Genomic DNA, 22246 nt, shown 5'->3' with positions numbered 1-22246 from the left:
TACTGATATCAGATTGAGCATTCATAATTAGGGCCATATCAAATTCACAGTCCATTCTGGTCAACTTCATGGCCAGAGCATTTTTAAATTGGTCAATTTCACAATTTCAGACCTTCTAACTGGGGGGGTCCTGACCCAAAATGAGTTCATGGTGTGGGGGAGGTCCCAAGATTGCCACTCTCATTTCTGTGCTGCCTTCAGGACTGGCTAGAGGAGGTTGGTGGAGGTGGGCAGGTGCTGGGGTTTCCTAGCTGCTAGTCCAGGCCAGTGGCAGATTAAGGCAGGGCCCTGGCCAATTTGTGAGCCCTCGAGGAAAAATGGGTGCCTCAGCCTGGAAGAAGCCCCAGTGGATAAAAAAAAATTATAAAGAAGCTCATTAAAATAGTAAGACAGTGAAAAGGTTTGTGATGAACTTGCACATTTGTGGGTATTTAAGGGTCAGTGTGTATGAAATATCTCTTTCTGTGTCTCTGATACATACAGTTGGTTACATTTAATGGAGCAGCATTTGTAGCTACTGTGCCTTTCCTAGCACAGCATAATTAAATTGAGGAGGAGGTTGGATTGAAACAGCCATGTTTTAAAATGTATATAAGCTGCATTACTCCTTATGCTGCCTCTTTGAGATGTTATACATATAATGATTGGTTTTATTGTAGGAGTAAGAGCCATTTCACTGTCCATAAAAACAGGAATTAATTGCAGGAGCTATAAAAATGGTAATTTAGTAAACAGAGAGACTGGTGGGGGAGACTCGTGAGCATACAGAGTAGGAAACAATTGCTGATCTCTGTTGTCAATCTGTAGTTGAGTTTCCTCTTAAATAATATATTACCTTGGTGCTTTCTTGGATTTTATTCCAATCATTTTTACTCCCTAAAACAGCTAAATTTGAGTGAGAAATAATATTAGCAAAAAAAAAATTCATATGGGCCTTTGGTGGTTTTTGTAACAGAAATGATCCCTCTCCCACTAGAAGAAGTGTGCCAAATATTTGCAATGAAAAGGGAGACTACTTAAAATTCAGGCTTGAACATTTTGGTACAAACTTAAACGGGTCCATTTCACCATAAAATGAAATACATTCCAGCAAAACTAAATCCCTTTCTGAGCAAAGATAGTCCTGTTCCAAGCAAAAGGTGGATTTGAAACATGAAAGTCAAAATGTGATATTTTTGTGTTTAATGCAACCCCCCCCCCCCAACGCAAAAATTGATCAAATTTCACAGAAGAACTAATTTTGAGAGAGTGGAATCAGGGAAGTGGGAGAGGGAAGAGAAATCGTGTGAAATTTCACTATGTTCAGTGGATAAAACAGTGATGGATAAAGAGCCGAAGTAGATAGTGGCCTGTTTCACCACCTTACTATCTAGAGGTGTGCTTTAAATCTTTGCACTGTGGGAGATGGCCTGTGTAATATGTGTGGTCACATGACCCCTTCGCTTGCGTCCCTCAGTTAAGTTGTCTACTGGCCAACTGACTGAAAATTGACGTGCTTTATAGACAAAACTTGCATCTACTGGTCACGGTTTCAGGAAAACCACCTTTGACCCCTTCCGTGTTCTGTTCAAGGTACATCTCCCTAGGAGTCGGGCCCCTAGCATTCACCTCTGCATGGGCTGGGCCCTGCATCCCTCTCTCTCCTGAGAAGGGATTCAGGCTGCAGTGCCCTGCAATCCACCGTGATGATCCCAGCAGCACGGACCTTAGAGGGACTATTTCAGACCAGTATTTTCCTAGGATTTAACTTTCAGGCCAAACCAGACTTATTAGAATGGCTTTTTCACAGCTTGTGAGCCTGAGCAGAGCAGAAGGGCGCTAAAGGCTACAATTGGCATTGTCTGTGCAGAGCCTCACGGTTCCACAGATGAATACATAGCAATCCAAGGACATGAAGCATTTTTTTTCCCTCCATATCCAAAGCACCTACCATGAGGAAATGGGAAGCACCTGGCAAGAAAACCACACTTCATCAGTTTTACAGCCCCAATTTGGGGTATGGATCCAATTAAATTACTGCCCCCTGGGTTACTTCTCTCTGATGCATTTTCTATCCCCTATGAAACTTCTCGAACCAGCAAAACTACAAATGAGCAAAATGAGCATTTCATGTTATTGGCTCAGAATCTCCAGAAGTTAGGTACAAAGAGTGAGTGTTGCTGCTACTCCAGAATGAATTCACTGCTGACCCAGCATGGCATTTTTAATGCAAGGTTAAATGCAAATGTAGGTCCGTCAGTGCTTTTATGAAGCATTTGCAGAGAAGAATGGCCTTGTTCCCCAAGCTTGCGACCTGAAACGCTCACTCTGTTCAGTGTTGCGAACACCTGAGACGAGGCCACTGATCAGCTATAACAGATGGAAGCTGTAGCTACAGGACTGTACCTCCCATCCCTATTATACTGCTCCCTGGTCTCTCTTGCCTTACGCTGACTAAAACCCAGTGGGGTTGCACTGGTGTGGCAGGGAACAGCATTTGACCATTATGTGCAATGTTGGCATGTTAATATTACAATGAGAACGTCAGCACTTTCATATCCTTACACTTGTGTTTGAAATGTATAGTCTTAACATCACATTATTTTTTCCCCATTTAATACATACCGCATGCAAAACAAATTACATCAAAAGAACATTGAGGGTGAGATTGAGACTTTACCTCTAGTCCCGCGTGAGGGACTGCGCTGAACTGCATCAGCCCAGGGAAGGAAGTATAACTCAGGCTGTCTACACACTGCAAAAAAGCCTTCGCAGCAGTGAGACTCAGAGCCTGGCTCTACAGACAGAGGGTACATTTACACTTACCGGGACGGTCGACGCGGCGAGTTCGACTGATCGGAGTTCGACTCGCGCGCTGATCTAGACGCCGATAGATCGTTCCCGAAGCGCTAGTTCGAAACTCCGGTCCACCGCGCAGGAGAGAGGAGTCCGGAGTTGCTTGAGAGCCGCGAGAGTCGCTCGCGCGCGCCTGGGATCGGTAAGTAGTCGAACTAGATTCAGCTTATTCAGCCACTATTCACGCGTAGCTGAATCGCGTCCCTAGTGAGTAGTGAGCCAGGGCTCAGGCTCACAGGGCTAATGCTACTGGGCTAAAAATAGCAATATAGACCTTCCTACTCAGGCTGGAGTCCGGAGTCTGAGATCCACCCCTCCCTCCTCCACCCAAGTGGAAACATGTATCCCTGTAGTGCAAGCTTGAGTCTGCAGACCCAGGCTCCGAGACTGGCTCCAACAAGTCTTTTTTGCAGTATAGACATACTGTCTGAAAGCCACAATTCATTCCCTATTTCCCATATTGCTATGTAACCCACACACCTTGTAGGTGTGGTGCTCATTAATCTCTATGTGGTCTCGGTGCCACTAGACAGGGACAGAGCACCACAACCAGGAGGTGTGTGAGTTACAGCTGTGTGGAAAGTAACTGCAGCTCATTACCATGCACCAGCTTAGCTCCACTGACCACTGTGTTTAAGGGGTAGCATCAAAGTTCTAACCATTCCCCGCCCACCCATTCCCTGACCCCCTCCAGCCCAGTGTAGCTTGCCCTCCTCTTCAAGTTTCGACTGTCAATCCACACAAGAATGAGAGAAGGGAAGTCTTATACCTCCTTACTCCCCTGTGAGACTGTATAGGGCTAGAATATAACCGACCCATAATGTTTTTAAATGAAGCATTCAGAAGTCAGGAAATGACTAGTGACATTATTTGTGCAGTCTTAACTCTGCCCTGTGCACCTATGCATTGCAATACGATTTTTTGTTGCATGATTATGTACTGGGCTATATGCTCATGTCTGGCTGAGCTATGCATGGTGCAGGGCCAAGCGTGGAAAGGGAAAGGTAGCTCTAATCCATCTTTCTGCTCTAATCTTCAATCTGATTGGGGGCTGAACCAACCCCTGGTTTAATTTAGAGCAGCCCAAGAGCTTCCATAACTTATGCCAAGTGGAGTGGTACATAGGCAGTATTGTAATTTTTGAAGACAAAAGCCACTGCCAGAGCCATTAAAATGTGTAAAATATCTATTAGTGATTGCCCTAAATCAGGGGTTCTCAAACTGGGGTTTGGGACCCTTCAGGGGGTCGCGAGGTTATTACATGGGGGGTCATGAGCTGTCAACCTCCACCCAAAACCCTGCTTTGCCTCCAGCATTTATAATGGTGTTAAATATATTAAAAAGTGTTTTTAATTTATAAGGGGGGGGTCGCACTGAGAGGCTTGCTATGTGAAGTGGTCACCAGTACAAAAATTTGAGAGTCACTGCCCTAAATCATTTCCTTCCCTCCTACCCCTGTGCTACATAAGCAGAGGTTTCACAGTTTTCTGTGGTAGTTTTTAGTCCAGTGAATTAGTGAGCATGTTCTTCTGGGAACATTCAGCATGTCATCACTTGCAATTTGTGAGATTATTCCACACCTGATACGAGTCTTTGTCTGAAACGGTGGTGCATTCATAATCCAGAACACCAGTTCCTACTGATAGCCAAGCCTTTCACAGCACTGCTGATTCATGGGGAACCACTGTCTTCATCCTCCCCAGAATTAGACGCTGCCATGCTGTATACAATGATACAGGATTGATAATCCGTGTAGCGTCATTAAGGCACTTCATTTTTTTTGCTGCTGTTTTCCTTACAAGGCCAGAGAAACCTGTATGATCAGACTAATAGATATTCTATCCTATCAAGATGTTTCCTGGTTGCGTTTCTTTGCAGAAAGGTCCATACTCATTAACAGGTATTCAGATCCTAGCACTACAGAAAACCAGTTTCCATACCCTCTCTTTTCCCTCCACCCCAAAAAATAATAATTAAATTTAATACTGGAGGACCCTATTGGTTTTGTGGATATGGCGCTGGACTGGGACTCAGAAGATCTGGTCTAACTTCCCAGCTCTGTCACAGACATTCCTGTGGACCTTGGGCAAGTCACTTGATCTCCTGGGTAACCTTTTAAAAAGCACCTACGTCTCATTGGACTTAAGTGAACTTTGAAATTTTTATCCTCTCACCCACTTTCCCCATCTGTAAAATGGGGGTAGTACTTACTTTCTCCCACTCATTGTCTGACTGCAGTGCACTGCCGGGTAGAAATTGCGATCCCAATTAAAGTGACCCTCTTTTTATACAGTAAAGTCCTTCTGTGAAAAGTGACTTTCAGTGTATTACAAAAAGCAATTATTTTTTCCCTTTGCCCATTGTGAAAGCCCATCTGTGCATGCAGTTTGATATTGCCTTCTAATACCATTTGTATTCTGGGCTCTGGGGAGAAAGACAGACAGTATTTCTTGTTCCATGACGGGCAGAGCTCCACCAATAATTAAAATGAACAGTTTTCATTATGGTTCACCCATTGCTAGAAATCACATGTGAACCTTTGAACCTTTACAAAATAATAGAACTTGTTTGGTGTGATTTTTTTTTTTTTTATAATCAAAATAGTTTTACCAGTAAGCGCTTCTAAACTGGTATCATTGCATCCACACTGGAAGGCGGGGAGGGGAGGGACAACCTTAACTATACTGTTTTTGTCAGTAGACAAGGCCTTAGAAGACAGTAGAGCCCACAGCCTGTGTAAGAGTGGCTTCCCCCCTCTGTTGTAAATCTAACCCTACAAATTATTAGCAGTCAAATCTACTTTTGCTTGAATTCCCTGTTGTTTCAAAATATGTTTTCATTGTCACTTCTTCATCAGCAACCAGCTGATCACATTTGTTGTTTTCTGTGTCTGACCCCTATACCAGAAACTGAGTCAGCTGCCAACTATTTGAGTTTCACTGGCATCTCTGACAGGAAAGACTAGACACATTTCCTACCTGCTCAAATTGCAGACATTTAAGGGCAGGATATTGAGTGAGAATTGAATGAGGGCAAAAAAATAGGAATCATCATTTCAGTAAGCAGAGCCTCATAAGAATACCTGGTTATGGGATATATTCCTTTGTGTTTCACAGAATGCTGTTACAATTAAATGTTCTACAAAGCACAAAATCTTTTTCAAGCTATATTTGACTGAGCTGCCATAAAAGAGCGAGAAGTCACACACAGCACACAAGGGATGCAGTGTGTCATTAGTGCCAGGGAAAAAACTGTACCTTACATTGACGTAAGGCTTTCTATTCTAGAGTATAATAGCACTTTGCAAATTGTGGACCAGATATTCAGATGTGGGTGTTTAAGATGCACCTGCACACCTTTTGGAGACCTGTGGCCTGTGAAATATTACATCTGTATGAGAGAGGAACACAGGAATTGCTAGATCAGACCAGTGATCCATCTGGCAGTTCATCCTGTCTCGGGCTATAAGCAGTACAAGAGGCTTCAAGTGAATGGTGCTGTGACTCCAGTAATGAACAGTTATGGAATATGTTTATGGCATACCAAATCATGTGCAGAATTCACCCATCAATGAAATGGGTATATCTGGGTGGAGTATCTGAACTCTTCTGAGTGTTACTTTCTTTTTTACAATATTTTTTATTATTTGTTTTGTGGAAGTGTTAAGGAGTACCATTTTCTCCTCTCTTTTCCTATACCGGAAACCTACTGACCGCTGTACTTGCCTACATGCCTCCAGCTTCCATCCAGAACACACCACATAATCCATTGTCTACAGCCAAGCTCTAAGATACAACCACACTTGCTCCAATCCCTCAGACAGAGACAAGCACCTACAAGATCTCTATCAAGCATTCTTAAAACTACAGTACCCACTTGCTGAAGTGAAAAAACAATTGACCAAGCCCCAAAGAAAATAAAACACCACTAGCCGTCACCTTCAGCCCCCAACTAAAACCTCTCCAGTGCATCATCAAAGATCTACAACCTATCCTGAAAGATGATCCCTCACTCTCCCAGTCCTCGCTTACAGATAGCCCCCCAACCTGAAGCAAATACTCACCAGCAACCACACACCACAGAACAAAAACAATAACCCAGGAACCTATCCTTGTAACAAAGCCCGATGCCAACTCTGTCCACATATCTATTCAAGTGACACCATCATAGGACCTAATCACATCAGCCACGTCATCAGGGGCTCATTCACCTGCACATCTACCAAATGTGATATATGCGCCATCATGTGCCATGTACATTGACCAAACCAGACAGTCTCTACGCAAAAGAATAAATGGACACAAATCTGACATCAGGAATCATAACATTCAAAAACCAGTAGGAGAGCACTTCAACCTTTGTGGTCACTCAGTAACAGACTTAAAGGTGGCCATCTTGCAACAGAAAAGCTTCAAAAACAGACTCCAACAAGAAACTGCTGAACTTGAATTAATATGCAAACTGGATACCATCAATTTAGGTTTGAATAGAGGCTGGCAATGGCTGAGCCATTACACACATTGAATCTATTTCCCCAGGTTAAGTATCCTCACACCTTCTTGTCAAACTGTCTGAAATGGGCCATCTTGATTATCACTACAAAATTTTTTTTCTCCTACTGATAATTGCTCATCTTAATTAATTAGCCTCTTAGAGTTGGTAGGGTAACTCCCACCTTTTCATGTTCTCTATATGTGTATATATATCTCCTTACTATATGTTCCATTCTATGCATCCGATAAAGTGGGCTGTAGTCCACGAAAGCTTATGCTCAAATATTTAGTCTCTAAGAGTGCGTCTACACTACGAAATTACTCCAATTTTACAGAAGTTGATTTTTGGGAACAGATTGTATAAAGTCGAGTGCATGTGTCCACACTAAGCACATTAATTCTGCGGTGTGCGTCCATAGTACCATGGCAAGTGTTGACATTCTGAGTGGTGCACTGTGAGTAGCTATCTCACAGTTCCTGCAGTCCCCGCTGCCCATTGGAATTCTGGGTTGAGCTCCCAATGCCTGATGGGGCCAAACATTTGTCACGGGTGGTTATGGGTAAATGTAGTCAGTGAATCCTCCCTCCGTGAAAGCAACGGCAGACAATCATTTCACACCGTTTTCCCTGGATTGCCCGAGCAGACGCCATAGCACAGTAAGCATGGAGGCCGTTCAGCTCACCACAGCAGTTAGGAGCATTGTAAACACCTCGCACATTATCGTGCAGTTTATGCAGAACCAGAAGCTGAAAAAACCAGGCAAGGAGGCGACGGCAGTGTAGTGATGAGGACATGGACAGAGACTTCTCTCAAAGTGCGGGCCCTGGCAATGTGGAAATCATGGTGTTAATGAGGCTGATTCTGGGCCCGGGAAACAAGCACAGACTGGTGGGACCGCATAGTGTTGTAGGTCTGGGATGATTGGGCACTTTCATGGAACTTTGAGACTTGCTTTCCCTGCCCTGAACCGCAAGAATACCAAGATGAGAGCAGCCCTCACAGTTCGTCAGTTAGGAATCAATTTGGAGTGGGCAAATCTACTGTGGGGGCTGCTGTGATCCAAGTAGCCAAGGCAATCAAAGAGCTGCTGCTATCAAGAGTAGTGACTCTGGGAAATGTGCAGGTCAAAGTGGATGGCTTTGCTGCAATGGGATTCCCTGACTGTGGTGGGGCAATAGATGGAACCCATACCCCTATCTTGGGACCAGACCACCAAGGCAGTGAGTACATAAATTGCAAGGGGTACTTTTCAATGGTGCTGCAAGCACTGGTACATCACAAGGGACATTTCATCAACATCAACGTGGGATGGCTGGGAAAGGTTCATGACACTCGCATCTTCAGGAATTCTGATCTGTTTAAATGGCTGCAAGAAGGGATTTACTTCCTAGACCAGAAAATAACTGTTGGGGATGTTGAAATGCCTATAGTTATCCTTGGAGACCCAGTCTACCCTGTAATGCCCTGGCTCATGAAGCCGTACACAGGCACCCTGGACAGTAGTCAGGACTTGTTCAACTATAGGCTGAGCAAGTGCAGAATGGTGGTAGAATGTGCATTTGGACATTTGAAGGGTCGCTGGCACAGTTTACTGACTTGCTCAGACCTCAGCAAAAGCAAAATTGCAAGACACATCAGAGAAGCATTGAAAACCAGTTTCATGACTGGCCAGGGTACCGTGTGACAGTTCTATTTGTTACTCCTTGATGAAAACCCGCCCCCTTGGTTGACTCTAATTCCCTGTAAGCCAACTGCCCTCCCCTCTTCGATCACATCTCGGAAATAAAGTCACTATCGTTTAAAAACCATGTATTCATTATTAATTGATTATAAAAATAGGGAGATAACTCACAAGGTAGCCCGGGTGGGGTGTGGGAGGAGGGGAGGAAGGAAGGAAAAGGCCACTTCAAAACTTGTTGAATGACAGCCTTCTGTCCATTGGGGTGGAGTGGTTGGGTGCCCGGAGCCTCCCCTGCCCCGCCTCGCCCCGCGTTCTTGGGTGTCTGGGTGGCTATGGAACATGGGGAGGAGGGAGGGCAGTTAAACAGGGGCTGCAGCGGCAGTCTCTCCAGCTGACGTTCCTGAACCCCCACCAGATGCCGCATTATGTCCGTTTGTTCCTGCAGTAGCCCCAGTGTTGCATCCTGCCTCCTCTGATCTTCCTGCCGCCACCTCTCCTCACATTCACTGGCCGCTTTCCTGTCCTGTGCTATTGTGTCCCTCCACCCTTTCTGCTGAGCTCTTTCAGTGCGGGACGCCTGCATGAGCTCAGAGAACATTTCATCGCGCATGCATTTTTTTCGCCGCCTTATCTGAGATAGTCTTTGGGATGGAGGAGGGAGGCTTGAAACATTTGCAGCTGTGGGAGGAAAAAAAGGGAGAGATGTATTTAACAAGATACATTTTACAAAACAATGGCTATACTCTTTCACGGTGAACAACACTATTCACATTACATAGCACATGTGATTTCGGTACAAGGTCATTTTTTGCATCTTATATTGAGTGCCTGCAGCTTTGGTGCTTAGACATCAAACACCCTGGGCAACAAAATTTGGCTTGCAGGCGGCCATGGTAAGCCATAGTCTTTCAGCTTCTGCAACCTTCATAACAGCAGCGCCCTCCTTTCCCATATCAAGCAAAGCCCGTTGAGTTGTCCATTTAGGTTTTCGTGTTAATGTGCAGCAGCAGAAACCAAACTAACACCCCCCATCCTTTTCTCTAGGATGATCACTTTAACCCTCCCCCAACCACACTGCGTGGCTGCTATCAGGAAAGATCCCTGCTAGCCAAACGCAAACAGCTCAGCCCCAGTGCCCCCCCTCCTTTTCCCCACCGTTTGGCTAACTGTGGGGAGGATTTTTTTTCAGCCACAGGCAAACAGCCCAGTAGGAACGGACACCTATGAATGTCCCCTTAATTAAATTCCCGTATTTCAACCAGGTTACCATGAACGATATCACTCTCCTGAGGATAACACAGGGAGATAAAGAATGGATGTTGCTTGAATGCCAGCAAACACCGGGACCGTATGCTGCCAGACTTTGTCATGCAATGATATCAGATTACTTGCTATTAGCATGTCGTGGTCAAGTGTCCTACCATGGAGGACGGAATAAGGTTGCTCTCCCCAGAAACCTTCTGCAAAGGCTTTGGGAGTACCTCCAGGAGAGCTTCATGGAGATGTCCCTGGAGGATTTCCGCTCCATCCCCAGACACGTTAACAGACTTTTCCAGTAGCTGTACTAGCCGCGAATGCATCCCAAGTCCTCAGGGCAAATTAATCATTAAAAAATGCTTGCTTTTAAACCATCGTTTATATTTACAAAGGTACACTCACCAGAGGTCCCTTCCATGGCTTCATTGTCTGGGATACCGCCTTGGGAGGGTAATTCCGTCAGGCTGAGAAAAAGGTCCTGGCTGTTGGGGAGAACGGTGTGCTGTGTGCTATCCTCAACCTTGTCGTCATTGTCCTCCTCATCTTCCCCATTCTCAAAATCCTCAGGCATGGTGACTGAGAGTACCCCATCATTGGAGTCCACGAACAGGGATGGGGTAGTGGTGGCAGCCCCCCTTAGAATTGCATGCAGCTCAGCGTAGAAGCAGCATATCTGCGTCTCTGTCCCAGAGCGTCCCTTTGATTCTTTGGTTTTCTGGTATGCTTGTCTCAGCTCCTTAAGTTTCACGTTGCACTGTGTTGAGTCCCTGTTGTGGCCTCTGTCCATCATGGCCTTGGAGATTTTTTCAAATGTTTTGGCATTCTGTCTTTTGGAACGGAGTTCTGATAGCACGGATTTGTCTCCCCCATACAATCCTCAACCCACCTGTTCGTACCAATTCCTTAATTTGTTGTTCTGTACCTTCCTTGTCTTCATTTTGGATACTGGTATTCCAGGTACTGGTCCGTGAAGATAGGTCCCTATACTTTCTTATGTCTTGTTTTGAATACTACATTTCAAGTGTTGATGAGCCATGAAAGTACTCCCTAACTGTGCTTGATACAAAGTATTCATGCATCTTTGCTTTGACAAGTTTCCTATTTTCTAATGCTAAAGCTAACGTCAGCTTTGCAAAGTATTGTGGGATATTTGATACGGATTAATTGAATTGTGGGAAGAGCATAATCTGTTAAATTAGCATAATTTCCCAACACATATGTATAATGTATATCATATTACTGCCATGCACATAGTATCAATCAATATGGTATATATTACACCTAACATATATGTATTGGCTAACAAGGTTCAGCCTCTGGATCTTCCTGACTTGTTTGCAGATGTTTCTTAAAATTGGGGTATCTCGCTGGTAGGGAAAATTATAAATGCATGAAATCAAACGTGTCCATTTCTGTGCTCTGGTGTTGTTTAGAGTTATATCCCATATCATTTTTAAAGATCCACTGTGTTTGAGTGCAAAGAACACAAGCATTTTTCAGGCTGACAGGCAAGTGAAAGCTTAGGAGGATACATGCATTTGTATGCTCAGAGGAAAATGACACATTTTTCTACAGATGGGTTTTTCCTCTGCACCTGTAAGAGCTGACAGATGATGATCAAAGGATCCTTAGTACCAAAGCTTAAATTCCCTGCACTTACCTCCAGTAATGGATTATTTTTGTGTCAGGTGCAAGTGAGCTGCATGGAGGAGTCTTTTTCCCAGATTTGGAGTCCACCAGGTTGTTGAAGAGCTATTTAAGCTAAAGGACAATGTTGGCACAGGAACAAATAATCATGAGAAAATTTAGGCTGGTTAGAAGAAGGGTTCTTTCTAGGTGTTGGTGCAGTGCCTAGACAGTGGGATTTTGATCCTCTAGATATGAGTGTAGTACAAATAATAAGATGAAAATATTGTCAGACAAAGGGGATCCCTTTAAGCCTCCCCAGTCCTTTCAAGACCCTCCCTTTTCTATTTTCCTTCTTGGCAGGGATCTTTTGTGGATTAATTAAAGTTACTAATTGTAAATCATTTTTTAAATCGATGCCAATGCAAGTACTAGTTTCTAAATTGCTCACTACGTTCTTTCATGTTTATTTGCATGGCTTCTCACTTCCCATAGTATCTGAGTGCTTTACGATCTTTAATATGTTTATCCTGACTCCATCCCTGTTAGGTAGGTTACTAAGTCACAGAGAGACTAAGGCTATGGCTACACTTGCACTTCAAAGCGCTGCCGCGGCAGCGCTTTGAAGCGCTAAGTGTAGTCAAAGCGCCAGCGCTGGGAGAGAGCTCTCCCAGCGCTGTCCGTACTCCACCTCCCTGTGGGGAATAACGTACAGCAAGTGAAAGCTTAGGAAACTTGTTTTCACACCCTGCTGCAGCCCTGCAAATTTGCAAGTGTAGCCAAGGCCTAAGTGATTTTCCCAAGGTGATACAGGAAATCAGTGGCAGGCCAGGGAATTGAACCTGGCTTTCTCAAGTCCCAGGCTAATATCCAAACCACTGGACCATCCTTCTTTGAAAGACATGTTCATATAGAGCAACATAACATCTGTGGTTGCGGTGACTCTTTCCTTTTTGGGTCAACAGTCACAATTTTCCAAGCGGGAACCAGTCAGCAACTTCATTGCCAACCCCAACCCTAGTAATTGCTGCTGTGGAAAATGGAAGGAGTTGTGTCTAAAAGGGTATGATGAAGAAAAAGTTATTAGGGAACACAATAGACAATATAAAAACTCAACCACAAACTAGAAATGGTGGATGAAACTAAAGCTCTTGTGCTTCTCCCCCCCTCCTCTGTGTTCAAGGTTTTGCTCTGTATCACGTACACCTCCACATTTGACCTGAATGGAAGTTCAGTGCTAAAGATTGCTGAGGTGAGTGCCCTCCATCCCCCACTAATATTGCTTGTTTTTCTTGACCTATTGCCACTAACTAGAATGTGCTTTCTATACATAGACTGGGATTGATTTCATCAAAACAATTCTTAATGATTGATATTACCCTTGTTACCATTTATTAGTCAATGTGATTAGCAACCACAGTGCTGACAGCTGTAGAAATGCATTGGAAGATGTACTTTCTGCTCATGGAAATTCTTCTTAGTGGCTGCTGTGTATTACAGTATTGTCTGTGTTTAAAACTTTGCATGTTTTGCTTTGCCTTTAACAGTAATAACATTTTCTCCTTCAATTTTACAACAACATGTGGAGCCAAATTCATCCCTGGTGAAACTCCACCAAAGTTAATACAGTTACATCAAAGATGAGATTGACCTATAATATGCATTGTTAGTGTGTCCCTTATTCCTGATGCGTCCAAAAAAAGGAATTATTACATCCCTAGATTTATTACGTTGTCCCACTGGCATTAATAAGTCTTCCTTTGTCCTCATTACATTTGTCTGGATTAAATTGTAAAAAGGGCTTTGGCAGCTGGAAAATGCACCTGCCAACAGCAGATCTGTTTATAAGTGAGCATTTTCAGACAAGTGCTCTATTTAGCTGCACAGTGAGTTTCAAGCAGTGAGCCTCCCATATAGCCAGGAAGGAAGATATGCATAGAAATACTCAGTCCTAATGCATGGCAGGCCCTGTTGTGTATATAATATACAATTATATTGAATTACACTGCTTAGGGTTGAGGGGAATGTATACACACTTAACATCAATGTTCAATACAGCAATGAAAAGGTTTGTATGAAAATCCTTGTAAACCCCATGACATAACACCCCTCTGCTTTTATAACACTTATTAGCTGTTCTTTTCAGTAGGGGGGGAATAATAATATTATTTATTTATTTATTTATTTCTGCATTGAAAATTAGAGATGGAGATATCAGTCTGTGTTCTGCTGTTATTTAAAAGACAGCTTGGGAAGTTACAAGTGAAATTAGTGAGCAGAGAAAGAAAATGACTAACAATTGCGAATCAATGTCAGTTTTTCCTTGGTGCACGAAGAAAAGAAAACCTGATGGAAGTGCCTAGCTTTACCTGGCAGTGGTAGCATTTTATAAATCTGGGGATGAAACTGATCCTGCATCACCCTGTTGCTACCTAGGGGGAAAAAGCATGGTAACTAAGAAAACTAGCTGTCTTACCATGGTAACTTAACTGCTAAAATGTCGCTAATTGACTTTGCAGGCAGACGGATACAAAAATAGTCTCCATACAAAATGTTAAAACTCTCTAAGACAGTCCTAAAAACGTGCCATGTGCAGAATACATGATAGTACTAATTTGGGATGACCTGTGTAACTCATGGTTTCAGCCCCTTGAACAATGTTAGGAAATCCAAACTCATGAAGAGTAACTTCTGTTTTCATGGGGGCTCTGTAGAAGCCTCACTACTTGAGGCTGTAGCAAAGATGTACTGGATCAGCAGCACCTACCTCCATCCTGCCCAGGCAACCCCCTTTCTCAGGCCATGCTAAACACCCGTTGCCCCAATCCCTCATACAGAGGCAAACTTATGGCTCCATTACTCAGCTGCAGCCTCTCTTTGGTAGACTTTCTTCCACTGTGGCGGGCAGAAGCTGGTGAAAATTGAAGGTGAATCTAGCCCAATGTATCCGTGAACTGTAGATTGAGAGATACAGTAAGATGCAATACACATTGGAAAAAGGGTTTAACAGCTCCAGTATTTCAACCTTTGAGCTGCTACTTCAGGTAGTGGAAATCAGTTGTCAGTGCTTCATGTTCTTTGTTCCCTGGGGACATCCCCAAGACTGTGAGCATTATCTGAATTCATATTTTCTATTTCTGCTGTGCATTTTCAGATAACGATATGCAAATGACACATGCCTGTTTTTCTCTTTAAAACACCCTGATAAACGCCAGCTTTGTTTCATGTTAAGTATTGGATCCTGCCATTGGTTAGTGGCTCTGCCATATGCTCACTCTTAAAAGGCCATGTCTACCTTTAAAACTTTGCCGGCATAGTAAAGTCAATTAGGAGTATGATTTTTTTATTTTATCAGCAAAAGCTGAGTGTAGATGAAACTACATTGGACAAAAAAACTTTCTTTTGCTGGGTTAGCGCAGTTTGTTCAGGGAATCAGTATCAGCTATCCCAGCAAAAACCAGTATCGGCTCTGACTACATTAGGAGTGTTTGCTAGTGTACCTATACATAAAAGCACCTATAGGCACCTTTGGCTTTGTGATTCTGGCCCATAGATATTACAAAGGCTTTAACATTTGAAACCCGAGGATTCAGTTCTCCCCTGCATCTGAACTCTTCCCAGTGCTGGGGTGGTAGCCAGTGGGGTGATTCAGCACTGGCCTGCCCCCAGCATCAGCTGCTCAACTTATTACAGTGGAGAATTGGCATAGTTCTTTTCTGCCATGTGCCTGTTCTTCCTCCCTTCCCTGATGTGTCCCATAGTAGGGTGGACATGGTGCTAGAGTAAGCTCTTCTGTCTCTGCTCCTCTCTTGCCAGAGGGGGTTCCCCTCCAATGGGAATTATCTTCTGGCAAGTTACAGCTACAAGCTGGCCACTTTGCACCACCTGATCAGTCCATAATGGAGGTACCCCACATTAGTGGATACATCTGAGCATTTTGGCCTTAACCTCAGCCTCAGTTTCCCCATCTTCAATGAGCATTATGGCCCCCAGATTAGAGTTCTGTGAAGGGTAAGGAGATAATATTTGTGAAGTACTCTGACCATGAAGAGAGTTGTATAAATGGCTTAAATATTACTAGTGTTGAACCTACAGTCTGCCTAGCTATAGACATTCCTAACTACATACAATACCTTTAATGTTGGTCAGGCCCCTGCATGAAAAGTTATTTCATGCTTTGTGACTTGTTTATCTTCTTTTATCTATCCCCACCTTTGTTTTTGGAGATTGTTTTGTTTAATCCATTGTATTGCTTTGTCTAATCCTTTGTGTTTTGCTTTCTTAGCTGTGTTTTGCATGTCACAAAGCTGGAAGCCCCCAAATGCATGAAATGATCAAAGTGTCCATTGCACACCTCTTCAGTGCCCTGTGCTCTCGCATTTTTACTGGTGCATCCCCACCAATGACATTTCACAAGGTATCATGCTTGGCTTGCGAGACTGGAGCTCAGCTGAGCAACAGTGCTGCACGTTAACACACAAGGGGCGGGGGAAAGAAAAAAGGGGAGATCGATCCTGCTCTTTCCAGAAAGTCAGCCCGCCTTTAAATTCAGTCTTTCCACAGTTCTTTAAGTAAGTTGAATTAGATAAGAATATTACTATTCAAACCCTTGCAGCACACACAGTTCCTATGAATGATTCGGCCTCAGCAAGGTCTGATAGGATTTTGTATTCCTTGCCCACTGGAATTCTTGTGTGGTATACGATGGCAACCTCTGTTCCAAGTCTCCTTTTGAAAATGGCAGAAGAGTAAGGAATTTCTTGTGCTGTCGGAGAAGCATAAACAGAAAATCACACTGGCTCAGCAAGATAGAGCATTACGCTATCCGTAAACTGAGGCATTTCGTATGTATTTCCTTTGGCCCCAGTCCTGTAATGGATCTGTGGTGGCAGATCCCTGCTCCTCATTGAAGCCAATGAGGTGATGCACAGTTCCAGGGTCTGTTCATATAGGTCTGACTGCAGGATTAGAATGTACACTGTTCAGTGTAGGAATTCTGTATTTGTTTAGATGGTTTTCTTGTCGTGAAGCACTGTGCACTATATAAATAACAGTAGTGACAGCTGCATGGCACCTTTTTACACATTTACGATAAAAAGCTTTAATCTGTGCAGCGTGAGACCTCAGGCATCTACTAATTAAGATCATGCTGAATGAAATTCCTCACTTACCTTAGGAAATATAACACTCTCAAAGGTCAACAGATGCCCCAAAAGCCAAGATGAACTGTAGGTTCTGTCCATTATCTGATGCAAATACCTTCAGCTTTACCAGGTTTTAATGTATTGTTAAAATGGGGACACATGCAAACCCGAGAAAGGAAACATTAATTTTGTCTTTATCTTGCCTCTGTCACGTAAGAGGCACAAAATATCACATGCTACATATAATGTTCTCATAACGCTACACTGGGACATAACAGAGTGACTGGGATGAGAATGGTGCAAGAGCTATAGTTCAGATTATTCCAGTGTGTGGCATTTTGGCTCACACCATTTGCACTAATCAAGCATATTCTATTTCTAACCAAGGAACTCAGTCATGCTTTATTGTGCCCAAAATTTAGCCATGAGGCAGAAATCCTAAAAGCATTAGCACCTCTCACATCTGCTGGATATGTCTGCTGAAATGATAAATTCAAAGGGATTCTGGGATCTGGTCTTATTCTCCATTCTGTTACATTAAAAGTAATGCACATGGACAGCAGTTTCCTTTTAAGCTTACTCCCTGTCTTTCTCCCACAGAACTTAATGGCAAAGCTCCCTTTGATTTCAGTAGGAGTTGGATCAGGCTCTTGATTCTGTTACTGTGTACATATCAGCATTGATTAGTCCACATAATGAGCTAACCATCTTTAAATTTTCATCTTACAAGCTGGACTTCCTCCTCATTAGGGAAATATAAGTATCTAAAACAAGAAAATGTTTTTATTCCATCTATGCTCCTATACTTTGAAGAAGGACAACCAGTTTAATTCAAATTTTGTTTAAAAAGATGTCTGTACAGAATATACCAGCTGTATATTTATCTGCGTACATACAGTATATGCAGTGTTGCTCCTTTTCTCCCTATGACTGGAGGGGTATTAATAGGCCACTTCACCTTGAAATACATTTTAACTACTTATGCTAAACAATCTGTTCCATCTTGTATTTAGCTGAGAGACACTGAATACATTTCCCAGACCTGAAGAAGAGCTCTGTGTAAGCTTGATAGCTTGCCTCTCTCACCAACAGAAGTTGGTCCAATAAAAGATATTACCTCACATGCCTTGTGTGCCTCTACATACAGCATATGCAGAATGTATGTATTCATTGCCAGGATGACTTTACAGAGGCATTATAACCCTTCGAAGATGACTGTATGATAGAAATACTGACACATCTGAATGACCGCACCCTGAAGAGTACAACAGGTAGTGTTACAAACCCATTTACACAAAGGCTGACTGAACTTGTATGAATAACTTCACAGCCATAGACAGAATCACAGATTTCAACATATGCCAAAGTGAGTGGAGTTGCTCCTTTGGATCACAATTTTATTAATAAGTTTGTGTTAAACAGTCTGGTTCCAATCCCATGATATAGATTACAGGAGGCACTATTTACCTCATATCTCAAAACAGAGGCCACTGCATCAAAAATGACAATGCAGTAATTACAAACTCTGCCAGATTTCTATTAAAAGGTGTTTATCTCAAGAAAAGGGCATTGCAGTGGGCATAATACCATATCCTCAGCATTCCATTGCATTTTGATAACTATCTGCAAAACATTGTCTTTGGACAGAGTCCAAGAATGGAAAAATTCAGCCCTAAATATGAAAGTTTGCAAAAGTTACGAGCAACTGAAAGTGTAGTTAGAATGGAAACTCTGATGCAACATGAACTATAGCAGTCACTGTCTGTCACTCTCACTATAATAAAACTAAACAGATACAATGTTTTCCATTTATAGGCACCAAAAGGCTATTGGACACTGTAATAAACATAAATTAAACCCATGATTTACAATGAACAATCAAGATGCCTAGTTGCATCCTAGTAGCAGAAGCTGTCTGAAAATCCCCAACTTATTACTCATACAAAAAACCCACACAAATAACCTAAAAAGAAACAACAACCTTTTTGAGCTCATATGAGAGGATGATACTGCTTATGTACTAAGGGCAGAATTCCAGAGTAATGGTCCCTGTTGATGTCATGAATACATCACTGGAATTAAACAATAGGGCTAATATTTGAAAGCAACATCCAAAGCACAAGCTACTGCCTGGGCACCAAAGTTTGACAGGATGGGGAGTGGTTGCCATTTTTGTCTTGCCACCTCAACATGCACAGCACTTCAGAAACTTGCATGCTGCTTTTAAACTATAGAGTTTTTTGGCTATTTGCATGGCTGAAAAAATTTCTAACACTATGCACTAGTAAATCTGGCTGACTTTCTGCATAAAGAGAGCTTCACTTCCTCCCAAGATGGTCTACAGTTAAATTGTTGTTTATATCTATGTGCTACTATCTTGTTTCCTCACCAGGTTTGCATTGAGACATATGTATCTAGCTGTCACCAGCGGAGTATTAACACCGCTGTGCGGGCAACCCTCAGCCAAATGTTGAGTGACTTGACTTTACAGTTACGACAAAAGCAAGAGAATACGGTGAGCCTTCCGGCATCAACAGATGATTCAGTATTCCATGGCTGTGTCCTTTTTGTGTCTCTGCATGCAGTGTTCTGTGGCTGGGTGCTGTGCCTTCTGGTGTTGTTTGAGCGTTCCAGCATCAGTCCTGTTCAAAACGGCCTCCTTTTAGGGCTAACAAATGCCTAACAAATCCTTCAAGAGAAACAACTCTTCCCTTCCAGCAGACAGGCTCTACGTTTTGATTTGCAAGAAAGGCTTCATTCTGATGTCAGATTGTCTTGACTTTGCTTCCTTTTTCTGTCCTTTTATTTTGTGTTTATCTTGGTGAAGTCCAGTTGAAATCCTTTTGCCAAAACTTTCTTAAATATTAAATGTTGCCCAAACCAAATAAATTCTTAGCTACAGAAAGTATATTTGAGGGGGATTTTTAATTACAAAATTTAAGCCAAATCCTTTTGAATGTATATCAAATTAAATGATTTGGGCCAGAGGGCTTATTTACCTGCTGGCTTACTGGCAAAAAATAACTGGTTTCTTTTTATTGCCTTCATTGTGTTGTTAAAATCCACAAGAGCTGTTTGCATTAAATTCCAACGTATTGTCTAGATGGAATTATAAGCACCTCTGGGTAAATTTGAAATGACTTTGGCTTCTTGCACTTATGAGCACTTCCTTGCATATTAATGAAGAAATTATTTGCCTTTGTGTGTTTGTTTGGTTTGTTTGCGGATTTTGCAGCTGTGAGTTGTGTAGAGGTTTAATCTTAAAGCAGTTGTGCTTGGTTAAGTAAAAGGGAGATCCTTTTTTAAAAATTAAATAGCCAGAATTTAAGAATAGCATTAATCTGAGAAATAACTGTAAAATGTAATTCTAGGGTTATTTATCCTTTCTCCATATACAGTGTGCCAAGTTTATAAGTATAAAGATTTTTTTTTCCAAGCTGGCAGCTCTGCAAATTCTATCTGGATCTGAAAACTGAGTTGATTTACTTCTGCTTGTACATCCTGACTATAATGGAGATTCTGCAAACTGCACTTAGCTGCTGACAATTTTCTGATGATACATGAGAGACAAGAGAATTGACCTTGTTCTTCCGTGTGTACCACAGGGAACAGTCCTGCACTGGCAGAGAAATGAACTAGATGATCTAAGAGGGCATTTCTAGCTGTATTGCCTCTGTAGTGTTAACAGTGATAAAGTATAACATTTTCAAGAGCACTGAGGTGATTTAAGAATATAAATCCCATTTTGAAAAGTTACTTAGGTAACTGACAGTCTATGTCCCAATGGCTTTTAATGGGATTTAGGTGCCTAAATCTAAATCACTTTTAAAAATGGGACTTACATTTGAACATTTCTCCCTCTAAATTAGTAAAGTAAGAAAAACAGGTATGACTGACACCTGAGGAAGTTGTGACTTTTACACTTGCTTTTCTGACCATAATCCCACACTAAGGCTTTTTCAGATTAGGAACCGAGTACTTTAAAGTGCTGCATATACCTACAGCAGTTTTCTTCCACCTATTCTAATTACAATGTTTCTTTTCCCTCATAGACAACTGAAAAACATGAAGCCTTGCAAGAGTTAAAGAGCCAAGGTATATGCCACTTTATTTTATGGTGACTCTTTAAAATCTGGTTTTCTTTTCTTTCTCAGTATTCCTTGTATTTGCCCATTGTTGCCAAGACACCCGGTTGCCATAATGTTTACATCTTCTGCAGAGTCACACTGCTCCTTTCATTTTCCACTACTCGCACCTTATTGGTATCACCCCACGTGTACAAGGGCTCTGGTTACTTTCAGAACTAAGAAGTGTCTGCAACACCTTTAATTATACCTTCATCTGCACCGCGTGAATGGTGTCCCCTACAGGAAAGCAATCACTAATAATTACAATATGCTGTCTCTGCAACCTAAGGGCTTCAGTGTTGTGGGCAGGGTTAAAGTGAAGTGAGTTCCCTTCCAAAATTTGAACAGTGTTCTAAGGACTTTTTCTTCAGAGATTAGGAGGGGTCTGGAGACAGAGACACAATTTCTTACCTGTTGGGCCAGCCCTGTTATGTAACTAGCGGATAATTTTAATATTTTTGGAGGTCCTGACACACAGCTCTGCTAGAGGAGGAGTGCTAATATGCCTCACCTTCATCATGCCACAGCATCAGTTAGTTTCCTAAGGTTTTTCCTAGACCCTGTCTCCACTATATTCTCTGATTGCTATAGTCTTTATTAGGCCCTGATCCCGCAATTGGATCTGTGGGGGTGGACCTGGTGCCCCATGTGGAGCCCGTTGACTCCAATGAGACTCCACACAAGCATTACGTTCTGCCCACACAGTTCCATGTACAGGACCGGGGCCTTAGTTGCTACATAGATTTCTGATGGTTGGAAGGAGGAGCACCGAGACAAACAATAGGAAAAGCCACCAAGATTTTAATAATCCTGAGGAATTGTCTATAGTCAGGTACCATGCAGAAGTATTGGAGCCACTTGCTATTTTTCTTCTTGTCTGAGTTGGAGGAATGGGCCCAAACTTCCATAAATGCATTTAAGCAATTAGTGTTATCCTCCAAGTAGTGATACTACTTTTCCATTTTGTGGATCACTCCCTCAGAAAGAGATTCTGTAGCAGAATCACTTCCCATCCCAATACTTTCCCACAGCATTCTTTTTGTGAATTCTGGTAGCCCATGGGCCACAGTTGAGAATACAGA

At 42.5% G+C, this 22246-nt stretch overlaps 1 protein-coding gene across 9 annotated transcripts in view; it reads left to right on the top strand.

Annotated features, from left to right (window-relative positions):
• ARFGEF3 (ARFGEF family member 3) overlaps positions 1–22246 on the top strand; it is a 118324-nt gene that overhangs the window by 38152 nt on the left and 57926 nt on the right. For 4 of the 9 annotated variants that reach the window (XR_005596986.1, XM_039532490.1, XM_039532491.1 and 1 more), the window contains exons 5-8: positions 13077–13145; positions 16179–16310; positions 19430–19552; positions 21090–21132. Coding sequence is in view for 8 of the 9 variants with exons in the window: in XM_039532490.1 (XP_039388424.1) it covers positions 13077–13145; positions 16179–16310; positions 19430–19552; positions 21090–21132 (367 nt within the window). In the remaining variant the exon portion in view is untranslated. The remainder of the gene's footprint in view (positions 1–13076; positions 13146–16178; positions 16311–19429; positions 19553–21089; positions 21133–22246) is intronic. The other 5 variants (XM_039532493.1, XM_039532494.1, XM_039532492.1 and 2 more) reach the window with 4 other exon arrangements.

Source organism: Mauremys reevesii, linkage group 3 (assembly GCF_016161935.1).
Source record: "Mauremys reevesii isolate NIE-2019 linkage group 3, ASM1616193v1, whole genome shotgun sequence".
NCBI classification, from domain to species: Eukaryota; Metazoa; Chordata; order Testudines; family Geoemydidae; genus Mauremys; species Mauremys reevesii.
The sequence above is the reverse complement of the archived record's forward strand: the minus strand, read 5'-3'. Positions and strand labels throughout refer to the sequence as shown.